The sequence below is a fragment of the Marmota flaviventris genome, chromosome 2 (assembly GCF_047511675.1).
Source record: "Marmota flaviventris isolate mMarFla1 chromosome 2, mMarFla1.hap1, whole genome shotgun sequence".
In the NCBI taxonomy this organism is placed as follows: domain Eukaryota; kingdom Metazoa; phylum Chordata; class Mammalia; order Rodentia; family Sciuridae; genus Marmota; species Marmota flaviventris.
The window spans coordinates 88,632,354-88,656,279 of record NC_092499.1 but is presented as its reverse complement, the minus strand read 5'-3'; the positions used below and the strand labels follow the sequence as shown (position 1 = coordinate 88,656,279).

Genomic DNA, 23,926 nt, shown 5'->3' with positions numbered 1-23,926 from the left:
CTGGCACTCTTTCCAGATCCCCTTTACCTACAACTTGTCTGTGTATCCATTCCCTAGCCTTGTGCCAGGCTACACACCTGTCCCCTTCCTTGGAGAATTAGCTGGAGCCAAATGGGAGCCAAGTAGCCCTGCCTACCTCAGATCCCTCACCTCAAAATAGGATTAGCTTTGTAGTGCTTCTCCAGAGATCAGATCCACGCTGGCCTTTAGCTTGCTTTGTGCCCTTGTCCTAGACTGTTTGCCTCATGCCCCTATTCCCAAAGACATTTCTCTGATAAATCACTCAAGCAAGATTTCCTGTCTCAGGTTCTGGATCTATGTAACCCAGCCTAAGACCCATAGGTTCAGAGGATGGATTTTGCTTTAGGTACAAAAGCAGTGCATGTGTGGTGATAACTGTGACTAGTAGGGCAGGATGCACCAATTCAGTGGGACTGGCATCAGCTAGTGATTGCTGTGTAGAAATCCTAGTCCAGTTGGGTGCAGTGGCGTACACCTCTAATCCCAGTGTCTCCAGAAGCAGAGGCAGGAGGATTGTGAGTTCGAAGCCAGCCTCATCAACTTAGTGAGGCCCTAGGCAACTCAGCAAGATCCTGTCTCTAAATAAAATATTTTTTAAAAAGGTATGGGAATATGCTCAATTTTTAAGTGTCCCTAGGTTCAATCTTTGGTACCCCTTAAAAAAAAAAAAAAAAAAAAATCCTAGTCCAGGGCTGCCCAGATCCTCCAATTTTTTGAAACAAGCTAAAAATTCAGATTTTTATGGGAAACATTAAAATATTGACAGGTAAGTCCATTCAATATAATTCAATGTGGGTAAACAGAATATTTCTCACCTTCCACCCCCAACCAAAAACAAATCTACAGAATATCACAGGTTACGATGTCTAAATAATCTTTTCTTAGATAATGAGCACTCAGTGGGGGCTGGGTCTAGGAATGGACAAAGATTTTACTGTGTGGGCTGGTGAAGTAGGGGCAAAGGGTAGGCAAGGCACATTGCTGAATATCCCCATAACTCTGAGATACATTAGCTTTGTTGATTTATGGTAATTTTCTTATTTGATGAACAAAAGCTCAGATAATAGAATTAAGAAACCTTGGTTTCAGTCCTTGTTTTGTTAATTGTGAATTTGTAAACTGCTGCCCACTGTCTGTGTGTCAAACTATGTTATGATGAATCTTCCTTGTACCTTCTATGAATGTTTTCATAGGGATTTTTTTGCTATTAATATTGCATTTTGCATATTATTCTTGTTAGCATTTATGTCTTATTCTCATTCTTTAAAAAAATTTTTTTTGTTCTAATTAGTTATACATGATAGCAGAATGCATTTTGATTCATTGTATAGAAATGGAGTACAACTTTTCTCTAGTTGTACACAGTGTAGAGTTATACCACATATACAGTCATACATGTACCTAGGGTAATGTTCCACCAGCTTTCCTACCCCCATGTCCCCTCCCCTTCATTCCCTCCCCTTTGTCCAATCAAAGTTCCTCCATTCTCCCCATGCACTGCCCCTCTAACCACCTCCCGTGCCCTCATTATGGGTCAGTATCTACTTATCAGAGAGAACATTTAGCCTTTATAATTTTTTTTTGGGATTGGCTTTCTTCTCTTAGCATGATATTGTCCCATCTCCATCCATTTATATACAAATGCTATAATTTTATCCTCTTTTACTACTTAGTAATATTCCATTGAGTATATGTACCACAGTTTCTTTATCCATTCATCTGTTGAAGGGCGTCTAGGTTGGTTCCACAGTTTAATTCTTGTGATTTGAGCTGCTGTAAACATTGATGTGGCTGTATCACTGTAGTATGCTGATTTTAAGTCCTTTGGGTATAGGCTGAGGGGTGGGATAGCTGGGTCAAATGGTGGTTCCATTCCGAGTTTTCTAAGGAATCTACATACTGCTTTTTATAGTGGTTGCAATAATTTGTAGTCCCACCAGCAATGTATAAGTGTACCTTTTCTCTACATCCTTGCCAACACTTATTATTGCTTGTATCCTTGATAATTGCTCTTCTGACTAGAGTGAGATGAAATTTTAGAGTAGTTTTGATTTGTATTTCTCTGCTTACTAAAGAGGTTGAACATTTTTTCATATATTTGTTGATCAATTGTATATCTTCTTCTGAAAAGTATCTGTTCAGTTCCTTAGCCCATTTATTGATTGAGTTATTTAGTTTTTTGGTGTTAAATTTTTAAAATTCTTTATATATCCTGGAGAATAGTGCTCTATCTTATGTGTGTGTAGTAAAGATGTTCTCCCACTCTTTGGGCACTTCTCTTATGGATTGTTTCCTTTGCTGAAAAGAAGGTTTTTAGTTTGAATTCATCCCATTTATTAATTCTTGATTTTATTTCTTTCACTTTAGGAGTCTGGTTAAGGAAGTTAGGACCTAATCTGAAATGATGAAGATTTGGGCCTACTTTTTCTTTTTGTTGCAGGGTCTCTGTTCTAGTGCCTAAGTCTTTGATACACTTTGACTTGAGTTTTGTACATGGTGAGAGATAGTGGGTTTAATTTCATTTTGCTGCATATAGATTTCCAGTTTTCCAGCACCATTTGTTGAAGGCGGCTATCTTTTCGCCAATGTATGTTTTTGGCACCTTTGTCAAGTGTGAGATAACTGTATTTACGTGGATTTGTCTCTGTGTCTTCTGTTCTGTACTATTAGTCTACAAGTCTATTTTGGTGCTGATATCATGCCATTTTTGTTACTATAGCTCTGTAGTATAGTTGAAGGTCTGATATTGTGATGCCTCTTCTTGCTAAGGAGTACTTTGGCTATTCTGGTTCTCTTATTTTTCCAAATGAATTTCATGATTGCTTTTTCTATTTATATGAAGAATGTTGTTGGTATTTTAATTGGAATTGCATTAAATCTGTATAAAGCTTTTTATAATATGTCCATTTTGACAGTATTAATTCTTCTTATCCAAGAACATTCAATGTCTTTAGTGTTCTGTAGTTTTCATTGTATAGGACTTTAACCTCTTTTGTTAGATTGATTCCCAAGTATTTTATTATTTTTTTAATGAGACAATTGTGAGTGGAGTATTTTCCTAATTTTTCTTTCTGAGAATTCATCACTGATGTATAGAAATGCTTTTGATTTATGGGTGTTGATTTTATATCCTGATACTTTGCTGAATTGATTTATTAGTTCTAGAAGTTTTCTGGTGGAGTTTTTTGGATCCTGTAAGTATAGAATCATGTTGTTGGCAAATAGTGAAAGTTTGAGTTCTTCTTTTCCTATTTATATCCTTTTAATTTCTTTCATCTGTCTAATTGCTCTGGCTAGAGTTTCAAGGACTATGTAGAATAGGAGTGGTGGAAGAGCGCATCCCTGTCTTGTTCCAGTTCTTAGAGGGAATGCCTCCAATTTTTCTCCATTTAGAATAATGTTGGCCTTGGGCTTAGCATAGATAGCTTTCACAATGTTGAGATATGTTCCTACTATCCCTATTTTTTCTAGTGTTCTGACCATGAAAGGGTGTTGTATTTTATCAATTGCTTTTTCTGCATATATTGAGATGACCATATGATTCTTATCTTTAATCTATTGATGTGATGAATTATGTTTTTTGAACTCTGTATGTTGAACCAACCTAGCATCCCTGAAATGAACACCATTTGATCATGGTGCATTATCTTTTAAATATGTTTTTGTATGCAATTTGCCAGAATTTTATTGAAAATTTTTGCATCTATGTTCATCAGGGATATTGGTCTGAAGCTTTCTTTCCTTGATATGTCTTTGTCTGGCTTAGGTTTCAAGGTGACATTCACTTCATAGAATGAGTTTGGAAAGGTTCCCTCTTTTCTATTTCATGAAATAATTTGAGGAATATTGGTATTAATTTCTTTTTTGTAGGTCTTATAGAACTTGTCTGAGAACCTGTCTGGTCTTTGGCTTTTCTTAGTTGGTAGGCTTTTGATGACATCTTCTATTCATGCTTGATATTTATCTGTTTAAATTGTGTATATCTTCCTGATTCAGTTTGGGAAGCTCCTATTTCTCTAGAAATTTTCTGGTGTCTTCAATATTTTCTATTTTATTGGAGTATAAATTTTCAAAATAGTTTCTAGTTATCTTCAGTATTTCAGTGGTATCTGTCATAATATTTCCTTTTTCATCACAAATTTTAGTAATTTGAGTTTTCACTTCTTTTTGTTAGGGTGGTTAAGGGTTTATCAATTTTATTAATTTTTTCAAAGAACCAGCTTTTGGTTTTATCAATTTTTTTTCAATTATTTCTTTTGTTTCAATTTCATTGATTTCAGCCCTTATTTTAATTATTTTCTGTCTTCTACTATTTTTGATATTGATTTTTTCTTCTTTCTCTAGGGCTTTGAGATGTAATGTCAGGTTATTTATTTGTTGACTTTTACTTCTTTTAATGAATGAGTTCAATGCAATGAACTTTCCTCTTAGCAATGCCTTTATAGTGTCCCAGAGATTTTGGTCTGTTGTTTATCAAAATTATCATTTACTTCTAAGATTTTTTTTTATCTCCTCCCTGATGTCTTCTGCTATCCATGCGTATTTTAATAATGTATTATTAATCTCCAGGTGTTGGAATAGCTTTTATTTTTTATTTTATCATTGATTTCTAATTTTATTCCATTATGGTCTGGTAGAATGCAGGGTACTATCACTATATTTTTGTATTTGCCATATGGTCTATTTTAGGGAAGGATCCATGTGCTTCTTAGAAAAAAGTGTCTTCACTCATTGATGGATGGAATATTTTATGTATGTCTGTTAAGTCTAAATTATTGGTGGTATTATTGAGTTCTGTAATTTCTTTGTTTATTTTTTGTTTAGAAGATCTATGCAGTGGGGAAAGAGATGTGTTAAAGTCACCCAGTATTATTGTGTTGTAATCTATTTGACTCTTGAACTGAGAAGAGTTTGTTTAATGTATGTAGATGCTCCATTGTTTGGGGCATAAATATTTATGATTGTTATGTCTAGTTGATATATGATTCCCTTAAGCAGTACATAATGTTCTTCTTTATCCTTTCTGACTAACTTTGGTTTGAAGTCCACTTTTATCTGATATGAGAATGGGAACCCCTGCTTGTTTCTACAGTCCATGTGAGTGTTATGTTTGTTCCCATCCTTTCACCTTCAGACTATAGATGTCTTTTCCAATAAGATGAGTCTCTTGAAGGCATCATATTGCTGGGTGTTCTTTTTTAATCCAATCTGCCAGTCTGTGTCTTTTAACTGATGAATTTAGGCCATTAATATTCAGGGTTATTATTGAAATATTGTTTGTATTCCCAGTAATTTTGTTTTGTTTTTTACTTGACTTTGTTTCTCCTTTGATTGTGTTTTCCTTTAGGGTAGTTACTGATTTCTTCCTATTCAACACATCACAAAACCTTTTTCTAAAGTAGAGAAATGAAAATATTATGATAACCAGACTAAGAGATTTAGTCCATAGGAGAAACTCCCACATAATGTAAGAAGATACTTTACACAGAGTTGGCAGATGATGAAACTGTAAACTATTTCATTTTTTCTTTTACCATCCTAATATTAATTCTGTATTTTTTGTTTTGCTTTTGTTTGTTTTGTGAAATCTTGGGCTTTGATAAAGCAGTCTGAAAGGTATGTTTTGGAAAATGTAGTATGGATATGACCTGGTAACCCTTGTTTCATTTTAGGGTGATCAGTCTGGTTGGCTGGTCCCAGGAGAAGGATACACATTTGCAGCCACCCAGCATCAGCAGCTTGCTGAAATTCATACAAAACTCCAAGAACTAGCTGCAGTCCGCCCAATAATTCCCAGCTTTTCTCCAAGACTTGAAAATCAGAATGATCAGGTATTCTTTTTTTTAATTGATTTTTAAAATATATGACACCAGAATGTATTACAATTTATATTATATATAGAGAGTACTTTTTTCATATCTCTGGTTGTATATAAAGTATATTCACACCAATTCATATCTTTATACATGTACTTTGTTTTATTTATTTATTTATTTATTTTTATTGGTTGTTCAAAACATTACAAAGCTCTTGACATATCATATTTCATACATTAGATTCAAGTGGGTTATGAACTCCCATTTTTACCCCAAATACAGATTGCAGAATCACATTGGTTACACATCCACATTTTTACATAATGCCATATTAGTAACTGTTGTATTCTGCTACCTTTCCTATCCTCTACTACCCCCCTCCCCTCCCCTCCCATCTTCTCTCTCTACCCCATCTACTGTAATTCATTTCTCTCCTTGTTATTTTTCCCATTCCTCTCACAACCTCTTATATGTAATTTTGTGTAACAATGAGGGTCTCCTTCCATTTCCATGCAATTTCCCTTTTCTCTCCCTTTCCCTCCCACCTCATATCTCTGTTTAATGTTAATCTTTTCCTCCTGTTCTTCCTCCCTGCTCTGTTCTTAGTTGCTCTCATTATATCAAAGAAGACATTTGGCATTTGTTTTTTAGGGATTGGCTAGCTTCACTTAGCATAATCTGCTCTAATGCCGTCCATTTCCCTGCAAATTCCATGATTTTGTCATTTTTTAGTGCTGCGTAATACTCCATTGTGTATAAATGCCACATTTTTTTTTATCCATCTATTGAAGGGCATCTTGATTGGTTCCATAGTCTAGCTATTGTGAATTGTGCTGCTATGAACATCGATGTGGCAGTATCCCTGTAGTACGCTCTTTTAAGGTCTTCAGGGAATAGTCCGAGAAGGGCAATAGCTGGGTCAAATGGTGGTTCCATTCCCAGCTTTCCCAGGAATCTCCATACTGCTTTCCAAATTGGCCACACCAATTTGCAGTCCCACCAGCAATGTACAAGTGTACCCTTTTCCCCACATCCTCGCCAGCACTTGTTGTTGTTTGACTTCATAATGGCTGCCAATCTTACTGGAGTGAGATGGTATCTTAGGGTGGTTTTGATTTGCATTTCTCTGACTGCTAGAGATGGTGAGCATTTTTTCATGTACTTGTTGATTGATTGTATATCCTCCTCTGAGAAGTGTCTGTTCAGGTCCTTGGCCCATTTGTTGATTGGGTTATTTGTTATCTTATTGTTTAATTTTTTGAGCTCTTTGTATACTCTGGATATTAGGGCTCTATCTGAAGTGTGAGGAGTAAAAATTTGTTCCCATGATGTAGGCTCCCTATTTACCTCTCTTATTGTTTCTCTTGCTGAGAAAAAACTTTTTAGTTTAAGTAAGTCCCATTTGTTGATTCTTGTTATTAACTCTTGTGCTATGGGTGTCCTATTAAGGAATTTGGAGCCTGACCCCACAATATGTAGATCGGAGCCAACTTTTTCTTCTATCAGACGCAGAGTCTCTGATTTGATATCAAGCTCCTTGATCCATTTTGAGTTAACTTTTGTGCATGGTGAGAGAAGGGGATTCAGTTTCATTTTGTTGCATATGGATTTCCAGTTTTCCTAGCACCATTTGTTGAAGATGCTATCCTTCCTCCATTGCATGCTTTTAGCCCCTTTATCAAATATAAGATGGTTATAACTTTGTGGATTAGTCTCTGTGTCCTCTATTCTGTACATTGCTCCACCCGCCTGTTTTGGTACCAGTACCATGCTGTTTTTGTTACTATTGCTCTGTAGTATAGTTTAAAATCTGGTATTGCTATGCCGCCTGATTCACACTTCCTGCTTAGAGTTGCTTTTGCTATTCTGGGTCTTTTATTTTTCCATATGAATTTCATGATTGCTTTATCTATTTCTACAAGAAATGTAATTGGGATTTTGATTGGCATTGCATTGAACCAATAGAGAACTTTTGGTAATATCGCCATTTTGATGATGTTAGTTCTGCCTATCCATGAACAGGGTATATTTTTCCATCTTCTAAGATCTTCTTCTATTTCTCTCTTTAGGGTTTTGTAGTTTTCATTGTGTAAGTCTTTCACCTCTTTTGTTAGGTTGATTCCCAAGTATTTTATTTTTTTTGAGGATATTGTGAATGGGGTGTTTTTCCTCATTTCCGTTTCAGACGTTTTGTCGCAGATATACAGAAATACCTTTGATTTATGTGTGTTGATTTTATATCCTGCCACTTTGCTGAATTCATTTATTAGTTCTAGTAGTTTCTTTGTAGACCCTTTTGGGTCTTCTAGGTATAGAATCATGTTGGCCGCAAATAGTGATAATTTAAGTTCTTCTTTTCCTATTTTTATGCCTTTAATTTCTTTCATCTGTGTAATTGCTCTGGCCAGTGTTTCGAGAACTATATTGAATAGAAGTGGTGATAGAGGGCATCCCTGTCTTGTTCCAGATTTTAGAGGGAATGCCTTCAATTTTTCTCAATTCAGAATGATGCTAGCCTGAGGCTTAGCATAGATAGCTTTTACAATGTTGAGGTAAGTTCCTGTTATCCCTAGTTTTTCTAATGTTTTGAACATAAAGGGATGCTGTACTCTGTCGAATGCTTTTTCTGCATCTATCGAGATGATTATATGGTTCTTACCTTTGAGTCTATTGATGTGGTGAATAACATTTATTGATTTCCATATATTGAACCATCCTTGCATCCCAGGGATGAATCCTACTTGATCATGGTGCACAATTTTTTTGGATGTGTTTTTGTATCCGATTCGCCAGAATTTTATTGAGGATTTTTGCATCTAGGTTCATTAGAGATATTGGTCTGTAGTTTTCTTTCTTTGAGGTGTCTTTGTCTGGTTTCGGAATCAGGGTGATGTTGGCCTCATAGAATGAATTTGGATGAGCTCCCTCTTTTTCTATTTCCTGAAATAACTTGAAAAGTATTAGTATTAATTCTTCTTTAAAGGTTTTGTAAAACTCCGCTGTATACCCATCCAGTCCTGGGCTTTTCTTGGTTGGTAGTCTTTTGATTGCTTCTTCTATTTCATCCATTGATATTGGTCTGTTCAAATTGTGTGTATCCTCCTGACTCAGTCTGGGCAAATCATATGACTTAAGGAATTTATTGATGTCTTCACTATCTTCTATTTTATTGGAATATAGGGTTTCAAAATAATTTCTAATTGTCTTCTGTATTTCTGTAGCATCTGTTGTGATATTGCCTTTTTTATCCCGTATGTTAGTAATTTGAGTTCTCTCTCTTTTTCTCTTCGTTAGCATGGCTAAGGGTCTGTCAATCTTATTTATTTTTTCAAAGAACCAACTTTTAGTTTTGTCAAGTTTTTTCAATAGTTTCTTTTGTTTCAATTTCGTTGATTTCCGCTCTGATTTTAATTATTTCTTGCCTTCTGCTACATTTGCTGTTGTTTTGCTCTTCCTTTTCTAGGGCTTTGAGATGAAGTGTGAGCTCATTTATTTGTTGGTTTTTTTCTTTTTTTGAGTAATGACCTCCAGGCGATGAATTTTCCTCTTAAAACTGCTTTCATTGTGTCCCATAGATTCCGATGTGTTGTGTCTGTATTTTAATTTATCTCTAAGAATTTTTTGATTTCCTCCTTTATGTCTTCTGTAACCCATTGATCATTCAGTAACATATTGTTCATTTTCCATGTGATGTAGGGTTTTTCCTTCCTTCTTTTATCATTGATTTTCAGTTTCATTCCATTATGATCAGATAAAATGCATGGTATTACCTCCACCCCTTTATATTTACTGAGGGTTGCCCTATGGCATAATATATGGTGTATTTTTGAGAAGGATCCATGTGCTACTGAGAAAAAAGTATATCCACTTGATGATGGTTGATATATTCTATATATGTCAGTTAAGTCTAGGTTATTGATTGTGATATTGAGTTCTATAGTTTCTTTATTCAACTTTTGTTTGGAGTATCTGTCCAATGGTGAGAGACGTGTGTTGAAGTCACCCATAATTATTGTGTTGTGGTCTATTTGATTCTTGAACTTTAGGAGAGTTTGTTTTATGAACGTCGCAGCACCCTTATTTGGTGCATAAATATTGATAATTGTTATGTCTTGTTGGTGAATGGTTCCTTTTAACAGTATATAATATCCTTCCTTATCCCTTTTGATTAACTTAGTCTTGAAGTCGATTTTATTCGATATGAGGATGGCCACCCCTGCTTGCTTACGAGGACCGTGTGTGTGGTATTTTTTTTCCCAACCTTTCACCTTCAGCCTGTGTATGTCTTTTCCAATCAGATGTGTCTCCTGGAGGCAGCATATTGTTGGATTTGTTTTTTTAATCCATGTTACCAGCCTATGTCGCTTTATTGGAGAGTTTAAGCCATTAAAGTTTCGAGTTACTATTGATATATGGTTTGTACTTCCATCCATGTTTCATTATTTATCTTTTTTTTTTAATTTAGTTTGTTTCTCCATGATTAGCTTTCCCTCCGCCCTCTGTCTTTACTGAGGTACTTCCCACTGTTGGTTTTGGTTATTGTTTTTCATTTCTTCCTCGTGTAGTGTTTTGTCAAGATGCTTTGCAATGCTGGTTTTCTGCCTGCGAATTCTTTTAACTTTTGTTTATCATGAAAGATTTTTATTTCTTTGTTGTACCTGAAGCTTAATTTTGCTGGATACAAAATTCTTGGTTGGCATCCATTGTCTTTCAGTGTTTGAAGTATGTTGTTCCAGGATCTTCTCGCTTTCAGCGTCTGTGATGAAAAATCCGTTGTTAACCTTATTGGTTTACCCCTGAATGTAATCTGCCTCCTTTCTCTTGTAGCTTTTAATATTTTCTCATTGTTCTGTATATTGGATATCTTCATAAAAATGTGTCTTGGCGTTGGTCTACTGTGATTTTGTATGCTCGATGTCCTGTATGCATCAACCATTTGTATATCTGTTTTCTTTTTTATTTCTGGAAAGTTTTCTATAATTATTTCATTCAGCAGGTTGCTCATTCCCTTGGTTTGAACCTCTATACCTTCCTCTATCCCGATGACTCTTAAGTTTGGTTTATCTCATATCTCTTGGATGTTTTTCTCGTGATTTTTTACCAGCCTTTCTGAGTTGGCTAGACTCTTTTCAAGATGATATATTTTGTCTTCATTATCTGACGTTCTGGCTTCTACTTGCTCCACTCTGTTTGTGATACTCTCATTTGAGTTTTTAATTTGGTTTATAGTTTCCTGCATTTCTAGAATTATTGTTTGATTTTTTTTTATAATCTCTATCTCCTGATAAAGATGCTTATTTGCTTCTTTTATCTGTTTATGTAATTCATTTTCAGTGTGTTCTTTCACTGTTTGAATTTGCTGTCTCATATCCTCTTTAAGATTCCATTCCATCTGTCTCATGTATTCCTTGAGTTCTTTGTTTGGCCATTTTTCTGATGCCTCTAGGTCCTCCTGAATATTTAGGCTGTCCTGCATTGTTTGTACTCCTTTTCTTCCTTGCTTTTTCATGCTGCTCATGTTACTTCTTGTTCTGTTTGACTGCTGAGTTACTGTTTACTCCTATAAATTTATTTGATGCTTGGGAGGAAAGGTATTAGAAGGGAAGGGAAGAAGTCACTAAAGAGAATGAGAGTAAGCAGGTAGAATTCAAGGAAGGGGGAATAAGGAAATTGAAAAGAAATGAAAAGATAAAAGAAAAAATAGAAATTAAAAAAAATTAAAAAAAATAATCAAAAAAATTAAAATAAAAAAATTAAAAAAAATTTTTTTTAAAATTAAAAAAAAAACCTCAAAATTTAATAAATGAATTCTTAGAGTTTGATTAACTTCTCTTCCAGTAGGTGGAGCTGTGCCCACCGGGCCAAGCTTCTCCTCTCAATACGCGGGAACCAATCACTGTGCAGCAGCTCCTCCTCCCATACTGGGCGGGTCTCCAGTCCTGAGTGCCTAGGGCCTTCTCTTGTGTCTAGTCACTTCTCCACTTTTCCTCAAGCCAGGCCCCGCTCACCGGTGACGCTCACCACAATATTGGCTACATGCCATGTCTGCTGCTCCCGGGAGCCCTATTTTCTTGAACGACTGGGCACACTCTCCCCGTTTGCTATTCCCTCACACCCTAAGTTTGTGGAGCTTGGGGCTTAGAACCCTCAGCGAATTTTGCTTGCCCTCCGGTAGCCACACCCCCGGTAGCTGGTATAAGAGACCTCAGTTGTCAGCACTGGTGGGAGCGGTAGCCAGGGGTTCCCGGCCGTGGGTCCCGCGCCACTACTGATTCCCTCGGTCTGACTATTGCACTCACGGGAGAGCTGGGAGGGCCCCTTATGGGAGAGCTGGGAGGGGCCCTTAAGGTTTCCCCGCTGTGTGGAGAGGAAGGGCTAGGGGATTATACACCTGTCGCCGCCGGTTTCAATGAAGTTATCTCCTCCGCCGCCTATACATGTACTTTGGATAATGATTTTCATCACATTCCACCATCATTTCTAACACCCTGCCCCTTCCCTTCCCCTCCCAACTCTCTGCCCTATCTAGAGTTTTTCTATTCCTCCCATGCTCCCCTTCCCTACCCCATTATGAATCAGACTCCTTATATCAGAGAAAACATTTGGCATTTTTTTTGGGGGGGGGATTGGCTAACTTCACTGAGCATTATCTTTTCCAGTGCCATCCACTTACCTGCAATGCCATGATTTTATTCTCTTTTATTGCTGAGTAATATTCCATTGTGTATATATGCCACGTTTTTAAAAATCCATTCGTCTACTGAAGGGCATCTAGGTTGGTTCCACAGTTTAGCTATTGTGAATTGTGCTGCTATAAACATTGATGTGGCTGTGTCCCTGTAGTATGCTGTTTTTAAGTCCTTTGGGTATAGACCAAGGAGAGGGATAGCAGGGTCAAATTGTGGTTCCATTTCCAGTTTTCCAAGGAATCTACATACTCCTTTCCATAGTGGCTTTACCAATTTGCAGTCCCACCAGCAATGTATGAGTGTACTTTTCCCCCACATCCTCGCCAACACTTACTGTTGTTTGTCTTCATAATAGCTGCCATTCTGACAGGAGTAAGATGAAATCTTAGAGTAGTTTTGATTTGCATTTCTCTAATTGCTAGCGATGATGAACATTTTTTCATATATTTGCTGACTGATTGTATATTGTCTTCAGAGAAGTGTCAGTTCAGGTCCTTGGCCCATTTACTGATTGGGTTATTTGTTTTTTTTGGTGTTTCACTTTTTGAGTTCTTTATATACCCTAGAGATTAGTGCTCTATCTGATGTGTGCAGGGTAAAAATTTTCCCTGAAGATGTATGCTCTCTATTCACCTCCTTGCTTATTTCTTTTGCTGAGAAGAAACATTTTAGTTTGAATCCATCCCATTTATTGATACTTGATTTTAATTCTTGTGCCATAGGTGTCTTATTAAGGAAGTTGTGGTGTAATCAAATATGATGAAGATTAGGGCCTACCTTCTTCTATTAGATGCAGGGTCTCTGGTTTTATTCCTAGGCTCTTGATCCCCTTTGAGTTGATTTTTGTGAATGGTGAGAGATAGGGGTTTAATTTCATTTTGTTGCATATGGATTTCCAATTTTCCCAGCACTATTTGTCGAAGAGACTATCTTTTCTCCAGTATATGTTTTGGTACCTTTGTCTAACTTAAGGTAATTGTAATTTTGTGGGTTAGTCTCTGTGTCATCTATTCTGTACCATTGGTCTGCTAGTCTGTTTTGGTGCCAATACCATGCTGTTTTTGTTACTATTGCTCTGTGTATAGTTTAAGGTCTGGAATAGTGATGCCAACTGCTTCACATTTCCTGCTAAGGATTGCTTTAGCTATTCTGGGTCTCTTATTTTTCCAGATGAATTTCATGATTGCTATTTCTATGAGGAATGCCTTTGGGATTTTGATCATGATTGCATTAAATCTGTATAGTGCTTTTGGTAGTCTGGTCATTTTGATAATATTAATTCTGCCAACCCAAGAGCAAGGTAGATCTTCCCATCTTCTAAGGTCTTCTTTTATTTTTTTCTTTAGGGTTCTGTAGTTTTCATTGTATATTTCATTGTATCTGTCACCTCTTTCATTAAGTTGATTCCCAAATATTTTTATTTCTGAGGCTATTTTAAATGGGATAATTTTCATCATTTCCATTTCAGAGGATTTGTCACTGTTGTACAGAAATGCCTTTGATTTATGGGTGTTGATTTTATATCCTGCTACTTTGCTGAGTTCATTTACTAGTTCTAGAAGTTTGCTGGTGGCATTTTTAGGGTCTTTGAGGTATAGAATCATATTGTCAGAAATTAGTGCTAGTTTAAGTTCTTCTTTTTCTATGCATATCCCTTTAATTTCTTTTGTTTGTCTAATTGCTCTGGCCAGTGTTTCAATAACTATGTTGAGTAGAAGTGGTGAAAGAGGACATCCCTGTCTTGTTCCACTTTTTAGGGAATTCCTTTAATTTTTCTCCATTTAGAATGATGTTGGTCTGCGGCTTAGTGTAGATAGCCTTTATGATATTGAGATATGTTCCTTTTATCCCAAATTTTTCTAGTGTTTTGAACATGAAGGGGTGCTGTATTTTGTTGAAAGCTTTTCTGCATCTATTAAGATGATCATTTGATTCTTATCTTTGAGTCTATTGATGTGATGAATTGCATTTATTGATTTCCATATGTTGAACCAACCTTGCATCCCTGGCATGAATCCCACTTGATTGTGGTTCTCTATCTTTTGGATATGTTTCTGTATTTGATTTGCCAGAATTTTATTGAGAATTTTTGCATCTATGTTCATTAGAGATATTGTTCTGAAGTCTTCTTTCTTTGATGTATCTTTGTCTGGTTTTGGAATCAGGGTGATATTGGCCTCATAGAATGAGTTTGGAAGTGCTCCCTCTTTTTCTATTTCATGGAATAAATTGAAGAGTATTGGTATTAGTTCTTATTTAAAAGTTTTGTAGAACTCTGCTATGTATATATCTGGTCCTGAGCTTTTCTTGGTTGGTAGGCTTCTGATGGTGTCTTCTATTTCATTGCTTGATATTGGTCTATTTAAATTGTATATATCATTCTGATTCAATTTGGGCAAATCATATGATTTAAGAAATTTGTGGATGCCTTTAATATCTTCTATTTTATTGGAGTACAAGTTTTCAAAGTAGTTTCTAATTATCCTCTGTATTTCTTTAGTGTCTGTTGTGATATTGACTTTTTTATTACATATGTTAGTAATTTGAGTTTTCTCTCTTTTTCCCTTTGTTAGCATGGTAAAGGTTTGTCAACTTTATTTTTTCAAAGAACCAACTTTTTGTTTTGTCAATATTTTCAATTGCTTCTTTTGTTTTGATTTCATCTCTAATTTTAATTGTTTCCTGCCTTCTACTGCTTTTGGAGTTTATTTGTTCTTCTTTTTCTAGGGCTTTGAGATGTACTGTTAGGTCATTTATTTGTTGACTTTTTATTCTTTTAAGGAATGAACTCCATGCAATGAACTTTCCTCTTAGTACTGCCTTCAGTGTCCCAGAGATTTCGATATGTTGTGTCTGTGTTCTCATTTACCTCTAAGAATTTTTAAATCTCCTCCTGATGTCTTTTGCAACCCAATGTTCATTCAGTAACATATTGTTCAGTCTCCAGGTGTATTTGAAGTACTCTTCGATGACATTCTTGGCCTGAGATTCTTTTCCATAATCCTTAACAACTACACAACTGCAACCAACCACTTTTCGGGGCTTGCCCTCTAGGTCAATTTTATAGAGGCCTACCCATTCTCCTAGTTTCTTGTTGTCATTGACCTTAATTAGATTGATTTGGTGTTCAGCACAAAGGGACTCCACCAATTTGACATAAATAGGCTCATTACAGTTGGATGCAAATACACAGAAATGGGCCTGGCGCACAATTCCTCTCAAAGTCCAGATGCTTCTGCAACAAACATCAGCTTCATGTTTCATTCATTTAGCATAGTGCTTGATTTGCTTACTGCTACAAATGAGGCTTAGGATCCTCAAAACAACGAGAATAGAGCCACAACTACAGGTTTGTCATACTCCGCATTTTTATATCTAAGTTCATCAGGGATATTGGTCCGTAGTTTTCTATCCTTGATGCGTCCTTATCGGGACACCAATGTATGAGTGTGATACTGGCTTCATAGAATGAATTTGGAAGTGTTCCATCCTTTTCTATTTAATGAAATGTTTGAGGAGTATTGGCATTAGTTCTTTAAAGGTCTGGTAGAATTCAGCTGAGAATCTTCTGGTCTGGGGCTTTTCTTTATTGGAAGGCTTTTTGTTACTGCTTCTATATCATTTCAAGTTATTGGTCTGCTTAGGTTTTGTGTGAACCCTTGATTCAATTCGGCAGATCAAATGAACACATTTCTTCTAGATTTTCCAATTTATTGGAGTATAAGTTTTCAAAATAGTAACTAATAACCTGATGGATTTCTGTGATGTCTGTGGTGATTTCTCCTTTTTCATCTCTAATTGTATTAATTTGGGTCTTTTTTTCTGATATTATTTCATTGAATAGATTGATTATTCCTTTGGTTTGTAACTCTACGCCTTCCTTTATTCTAATAATTCTTTTGTTCTTTTGATGTTATCCCATAATTCTTGGATGTTCTGCTCATGGTTTCTTACCATCTTTACTGTGTGGTCAACTTTGTTTTCATGATTGTATATTTTGTCTTCATTATCTGATGTTTTGTCTTCCAAGTGATCTAGTCTGTTGGTGATGCTTTCTATTGAGTTTTTGTTTTGGATTATTGTTTCCTTCATTTCCAGGATTTCTGACTTTTTTTTCCCCCCAGAATCTCTATCTCTGTCTTGAAGTAGCCTTTTGCCTCCTGTATTTGCTTATGTAGTTCTCTATTGAAATGATCTTTTGCTGCCTGTATTTGCTCTCTTATATCATCCTTTGATTCATAGAACATTTTAATTATGTACATCCTGAACTTCTTCTCTGTAATTTCTTCTGCTGTGCTGGCCATGGATTCTAATAATGCCATATCTTGGTTTGTTCGGGGCACTTTCTTCCCTTGTTTTCTCATGTTGTTCATGTGTCTTCTCATATAGCACTGCGGATCCAAGGTGTTACAGTTTTTCCCTATAGGCTTATAGTGTCCCTGCAGGGGTCGAATAACTCTCCTTTAAGGGGGCGAACAATGTTAACAGATCCCAATACAAACAATATAGAGCCTTAAACCAAATAACTGCTGTTAAGACATTTATGGTTTTGTCAGAATACACAGAAATGGTGAATTCAATTATTATCTACAATATAAACAGTAGGTTTGCAAAAAGGTCTACAGTTTCTGATAGTGGACAAAGAGAGAACTGGAGGTGGGGTGTCGGATGAGATGTTAAGGAGGTAGAAGGTGAGGATATAGAGTTATTAGATCTTAGGAAGTGTGAAAGAGGAATCTAAAGAAGTTGGCTTGTAGCAGGAGAAAAGAGAGAAAGTGATTTGAGGGAGACAAGTAAGTGGGAAGACAATAAGACAGTACAAAAAACAATCATAAAAATTAAGAAAAATAAAAAATGTAAAAATAAAAAAGAATATATAACACAACTGCAATATACTATTCAGACATCCCAGACCTCAGTAGACTAATTCATGAAAAGTACTTGGTTTCACAAGTGTTGGGGATGTGAGGGTGGGAGAAGAGAGAGAAAAGAGAAAAAAAAATTTGAAGGAAAATTAATGGATAGTTTTTGTTGGAGTTCAGTATCTTTCCTGCTTCCCCTTTCATCCAGTAGGTGGGTTTGTCTGTTATTTGCTGGTATCTGCATCCTTAGGATGGTCAAGGTTATTAGGGTGGGAGGGTTGGTCTTGGGGGTGGAGCTTCTGGAGGTGAGGTATAGCACTTGCTGTTCCTTGTTGGAAGACTGCTCCCCAAGGATCTCCTTTGAGGTTTGCTCTTGTAATGTGGGTGGCTGGTCCTATCTCCTTATATCACTTGTAGATCTCACAATTCCTGATCTCTAATTTAGTCTCACTCACCCCCTCCCTTTCTACTTCCCAATTAGGAATCTCTCTCTCTGGAGGTCTTGTGGGTTGTGCTCTGTGTCTTGCACAACTGCCACAGATAGCTGTTTTGTATCAAGCAGATCAGGTCTAGGCTTTGCGAGCTATGGACTGGCTACATGGCTCCAAGCACTGTGTTGGGTTAGTGCCTGTTGGGGAGAGCAGGGAGTTCTGCTTAGAAATTAGAAGTGATTCTGTTTGGTTTGCCTATAAATGTGATCTGACCTTTTTCTCTTGAGGTTTTAAAAAAAATTCTATTTTTGTTCTGTATGTTAGGCATTTTAATTATAATATGTTGCAGAGAGTTTCTTTTTTGATCTTTTGTATTTGGGGTTCTGAATGCCTCCTGTAACTGGATGTCCATCTCATTCTGATGGTTTGGAAAATTTTCTGTTATTATTCCATGAAGAGGTTATCCATCCCATTATCCTGCATCTCACAATCCTCCTCAATTCCAATGATTCTTAAATTTGCTCTCTTAATGTTGTTCCAGAATGCTTATATATTCTAATCATTGTTATTTATATTCTTTAATATCATCTGAATGTTTAAGGCTGGTCCCTTTGACTTCAAGCTCTGAGATTCTGTCTTCAGCATATCTATGTATTAGAGACACTTTCAACTGAGCATGTTATTTGGTTTATTGTGTCTTTTATTTGCAAGATTTCTGTTTGATTCTTTTTTAATATTTCTAACTCCTTAATGAATTTCTCATTCTTAGCCTGTACTGACTTCCTTAATTCATTCAGTTGTTTTTCTGTGTTCTCTTGGAATTCATTGATCATTTTTTATAATCATTCTTTTGAATTTTTTTATCTGATATTTTATTTACTTCAGGATCTTTGGGGTTAGTTGCTGGTGTATTATGAACTTAGGAAGTGTCATATTACCTTGTTTTTCATATTTCTTGTATTTCTGTGTTGGGTTTTATGCATCTGTTAGGAGGAATTTCTCTTCTATTCTTATGTGTGGGCCTTTTTAGGACATAGTTTTCAAGTGCCAAAGTACCCTAGGATGATCTATATTGAGACCTCCCCTCATAGCTGTGGTATACATAGCCTTTGTGTTCAGTTCTCTCTGTTTTTGCTGTAGCAGTCAATGTCCATGAGTGGGAACCTTGAGGGTCCACCCCTAACTGTTTCTACTTGAGGCCTGCCATTAGTTTATTTTTTCCCCTCTTTTATTCTTTATATTAAAATATAGCTGAATATGAGTGTTGTTAATTTGTGTGTGGAACAAGGTAAGCTGTCTCTTGGCTGAGTATAGTTTAGCAGCAGAGACTCTACTGTGAGAACTTGTAGTGTTCTTGTGGCTTCCCAGCATCTCACAGAATAAGGGGAAACAAACAATAGCCACAACCAATGCAAATAATATACAGCATCAAAATAAATGCCTGGTTCCTCTATGAAATCTACAATGTTAATTATTATAAAACCTGGAAATAATGGGGTTAGTAATGCCCAACAGCAAAAACAATAAGTAACCATAAAGTAGATCTGGCATTAAAGTCAACAAGAGGTGTCAAGTACGTCATACACAGCAGTAATAATTGCAAGAGCATGAATGGTGGGAGTAAATGTTATATAAACCAATTTGTTCTAAAAGATGATAAAAATATTGTTAATCAAGAGAAAAGAAAATGTGATAGGGAGATAGAAAAGAGTTTACAATTTCAAAGGTGAACAGAGAAAATGCAAAAGAGACATAGCAGGCAATGGTTAAGGAAGGAGGAGAAAAAATAGAAATAAAGGGAGAAAAAAGAGGATAATGATAATTTTGACTGTTGGCAGGAGGAGGAAATAGGGGTAGAGAAAGAAACAAATGAAACAAAATAAAAGAAAATCAAATTATGCAAACCCCAAACCCTAACCCCCAAAGACAAGGCAAGAAAAGATAACTACATTAAAAAAATTGCTAAAAATGAGAAAAAAGAGTCAGGCATTGTGATACATTCCTATAATCCCAGTGACTCTAGAGGCTGAGGCAGGAGGATTGCAAATTCAAAACCAGCCTCAGCAACTTAGAGAGCTAAGAAACTTACTGAGACTGTGTCTTAAAATAAAAAATAACAAAAGGGCTGGGGATGTGGTTAAGCACCCTGGGTTCAACTCCTAGTACCTCCCCCCAAAAATGAGAAAAAAGAAATAAATATGTGTGTGTGTGTGTGTGTGTGTGTGTATATAATATAATAAATAAATATGTGTTTGTATATGTCCACAAACCAATCAACAAAGCAAGAACACACACACACACAGACACACACACACACACAGCAAAAGATTCTTAATGAAAAATGTAGGAATTGTCTCTACTGAGGTAGTCAAAATAAAATGAATGGATGGTCACTGCCTATGCCCAACTGCTTTTCTTTCCATTTCTTCTTGGACTATTAGAGAAGGGGGAGGAGCATGGAAGGGCTGGGGTTATAACCCCTTCCTCTTTTTGTATTGTTCAGAGAGCTGCTATTTGAAATGGCCTAAGACTGATGCTGGTTGAACTATTTCTCAGGTTCCCTTCTCACCAGTATATGGTAGGATGGAATGGGACATACTGTTAGTTGAAATATTGTCTACACACACTAGCTTGATGTACTTCCAGGATGAGGCTGCTGCATAGTTATACAGGATGAGTTCCAGTGGCTGGGACTTAGGTCTAATCAGGCCTTAGGGACTTTGTTGGGTGATATCTGCTTTGGAGAGATCAACACACTCCTACGACCTATCAGTTGCAGATCTCTGTCAAGAGTCTGGATCTCAGAAGCCTCCAAATAGTCCTTCTTGTGGGGCAGGGGAGCCAATCCTTCACAGACTCTGTTGCCCATGAATATAGACTTTCTAGGTTTAGTCCCTGAGTGTATTCGCAATTGCCTGTTCAGATTTCCAACCCATTTCAGCTGGTCAAGTGAGCTGCCAGACTCAAAGGAAAAGTGAGTTGGGCTCCCCTTCACTTTTTTGACATGAATCCCTTTGGGTATAATCTTCTCTGTGCTGGTTTCACTCATATTCTGCTGGGTACACCCTAGACTACATAGTAGACACTTGCTAGGTTAGTCTGGCAGTGTTTGCTGTTATCTCTTGGGTTCCATAGCAGTGAGTTGCAGCATGGCCACCTAAGAGGGCTGCTGCCTCAGCTCTCTGAGGCTGGTTGAGAAACAGAGAACTTTTCAGACCAGCTCATAGTATAGCTAAGTTCAGGATGCTTTTCTGATCTCTTTTTTTTTTTTTCACACCAAATTTCTCCATTGTGTTTCTCTTTGTTATCCCTTCCCTTTGTAGTGAACCAGCGTAGCCACACCAGTGGGTTCCAGTGTACTTGTTCTTCTTTGTTCAGTGTATCCAAATTTCTGAGCCTCTAAGATAATCTGACTGACCAGTATTTTAGTGAAATTCCCTCTTTCATCCGCCTCACTGAGAAGCAGTACTCTTGCTGCTTGATTCCTAAACATGGGGCTACTAGAAATTCAACCTTCTTCTAATCCACCACTTTGAATCTCCCTCCGATGATACTTTTGAGATGAATGTGTTTCTTCTCTGCATAATTCCCTCAAATATTCTTTACAAAACTGGTAGAAGGTGTAGAATACAGAGAGTAGCAATGCTTTGGAAAATAATTTTTTCCCTCTCCTCCTCTATTTCACTACTTCATGTAGTTTGGGATTGGGTGGTAGTCTGAAGTGGAAAAATGTCCCATCTTTTGTTACCCACTGTCCCTCTACCAGCTTTGTATAGGTTTCACCAAATCATGTTTTGTACAATCATAGATTGAAATATCAGCAACCTGTAGGTAATAATTCTGATTTATGGTGTGTCCTTTCTCCCAGTTGAAACTACCTTAGGAGAAAGTAACAGAGTCATGATATTCCAAAGAAACAGTCTGTTGGCTAGTAGAACCTTTGTAGAGCCATCTCTGCTTTCTTAGGTTGTGTTTTTAAGGGTCAGGCCCCATGGCTTATGACCTTGAGACAGCAGGAATGGTGGTATGTTCCCACCACTAGTATCTGGATTGGGTTAAGAGTTCATGGAAAACAGAGAGAATTGGAATCTTTCTCCCAAATATACCACAAAACTTTTACTTTAGGTCCTTGGCCCATGAGTTATGCTAGTTTATTTATGTTACTAGATTCCATTTTTCAAAAGGAGAAAGTCAAGATAGGGTGATAAAATTGTTAAGAGATACTCTTTGTTCTTTTCATGTTTCAGCTGATTTGTTGTTGTTTGCCGCAGTCTGGCTGGGCACACAATCATGAGCCACCACACAGCTTACCCCATGTTGCTTAGTGGAAGGACTCGTGGAAATAGGACATTTTGCAGTGACATTGCATGTAGGTGACCTTGCCCATTTGTTGATTGGGTTATTTTTTTGTTGTTGTTTAACTTTTTGATTTGCTGTTTGAATCTACAAGCTGTGTGGAACACCCTAATCCGCCCTGGTCCTTGAGCAAGGTCGGGTTTAGGGCGTTCCAGGTTTAAGATTATTCCTGCTGGGAATAGGGCGTATCCTGCTGCCTGAGTTCCCCTTGAGTTCTCACGGGATTCAGACAGTATTTTTTGGGAGACAGAAGCCCAGTGGGAGTGGATTTGGGCAGAGAACGTGGATTTCCCCAGAACGTGATTGTAGACGGCTGGTGTGAGTTTGGGAATAAAGAGTTGCTGTTTGAATCTACAAGCTGTGTGGTGGCTCGTGATTGTGTGCCCAGCCAGACTGCGGCATTTGTGCCCAGCCAGACTGCGGCAGTTGTTGTTAGATTTCAAGGATAGCTGAGATCTCAAAGTTAAAAAATGGTCTTAAAGATAGAAAATGTCTGTTTCATGGCTGTCAAATATTATTCTTGAAAGAGAGACTGAGATTTAGAGATTTGTTCAGCCATTAGAACTTTAAATAAAGCATGAATATTGTCAGATTCCATCATTATTATCTACATCACATTTTCAGAGTCCACATTTATGGTTCAGATAAAATATTTAAAAAATAATGAAAGGGAAAATCAGTAAACTGATTTTGTTGTTACATACTGAGATTATGTATTTTTATGTGACGCCACATGTATTTACAAAGAGAAAATTGTATTTTGGGATTCCCATTGGATGAAGAAATAGAAATGTAACATTATAGTTGTTGAAGAGTAGTAATTGATGCTTCTTGTATGAAAAAAAGAAAATCTTTTGAGCTTTAGTTCAATTTCCTCTTGGCATTTCCTCATTTCTAACTAAAACCAAATTACACATTGAATTTTTAAGGCAGAAATGCTAACAAGGGAAATTATCTTATGGATATTATTTTTGTGTTGGAATACTTTTGGAATAAATATACTGAAACTACCTTGGATAAGCCCTGTGTATCTATCTAGTTGATGAATGGGCTCCAATTTATTGCGGAACCCAAATATTCATACTGTATATCCACCTCATTTTTATTTATTTATTTTTAATTTTTTTATTAGTTGTTGATGGACCTTTATTTATTTATTTATATGTGGTGCTGAGAATCAAACCCAGTGCCTCAAACATGGTAAGCAAACACTCTAGCCCTCATTTTTATTTTTTAACCCTTCTGAAAACCATTTACTCATCACTATTTTTTCTTCATGCTCTTTCAGCATTTATTTTAAGTGGAATATAGATTTCTGTTTTTAAACAATTCATCAAATAGTAATCAAGTGCTTGTTGAATGCAAGAAAATGTAGGGAGCTTAAACATAAGTCAGGAAAATATAGTACTTTGGACTACAAAAGCCTTACTTGAAGGTTTGACTCTACCATTTACTAGTTCTGTGAACTTGGGCATTAATTAGAATGTCTTTAAACCTTAGTTTCCTCATTTATAAAATGATGATAAGAGGGTTCTTGTGAAGAGTAACTGGATTAATATACATGTGTTATATATGTAATTTATATATGCATATATATAAAATAGCACAATATTTGAGACAGAATTCAATCGATTAAATTAATATTGTTATAATAAGTGATTTAAAGAACTTGTTTCCTTATGGGAGATATTAAATACACATAGGATACTGTGGTATAAGACAATGTAGGTAAGTGGTGTAGAAGATTGCAA

General features: G+C 36.4%; 1 protein-coding gene across 1 annotated transcript in view; it reads left to right on the top strand.

Moving 5' to 3' along the window:
* The window catches only part of Fsip1 (fibrous sheath interacting protein 1), a 200,226-nt gene that overhangs the window by 50,598 nt on the left and 125,702 nt on the right, over nt 1–23,926 (top strand). Inside the window, exon 11 of the mRNA XM_071608080.1 lies at nt 5,694–5,852. Coding sequence (XP_071464181.1) covers nt 5,694–5,852 — 159 coding nt within the window. The remainder of the gene's footprint in view (nt 1–5,693; nt 5,853–23,926) is intronic.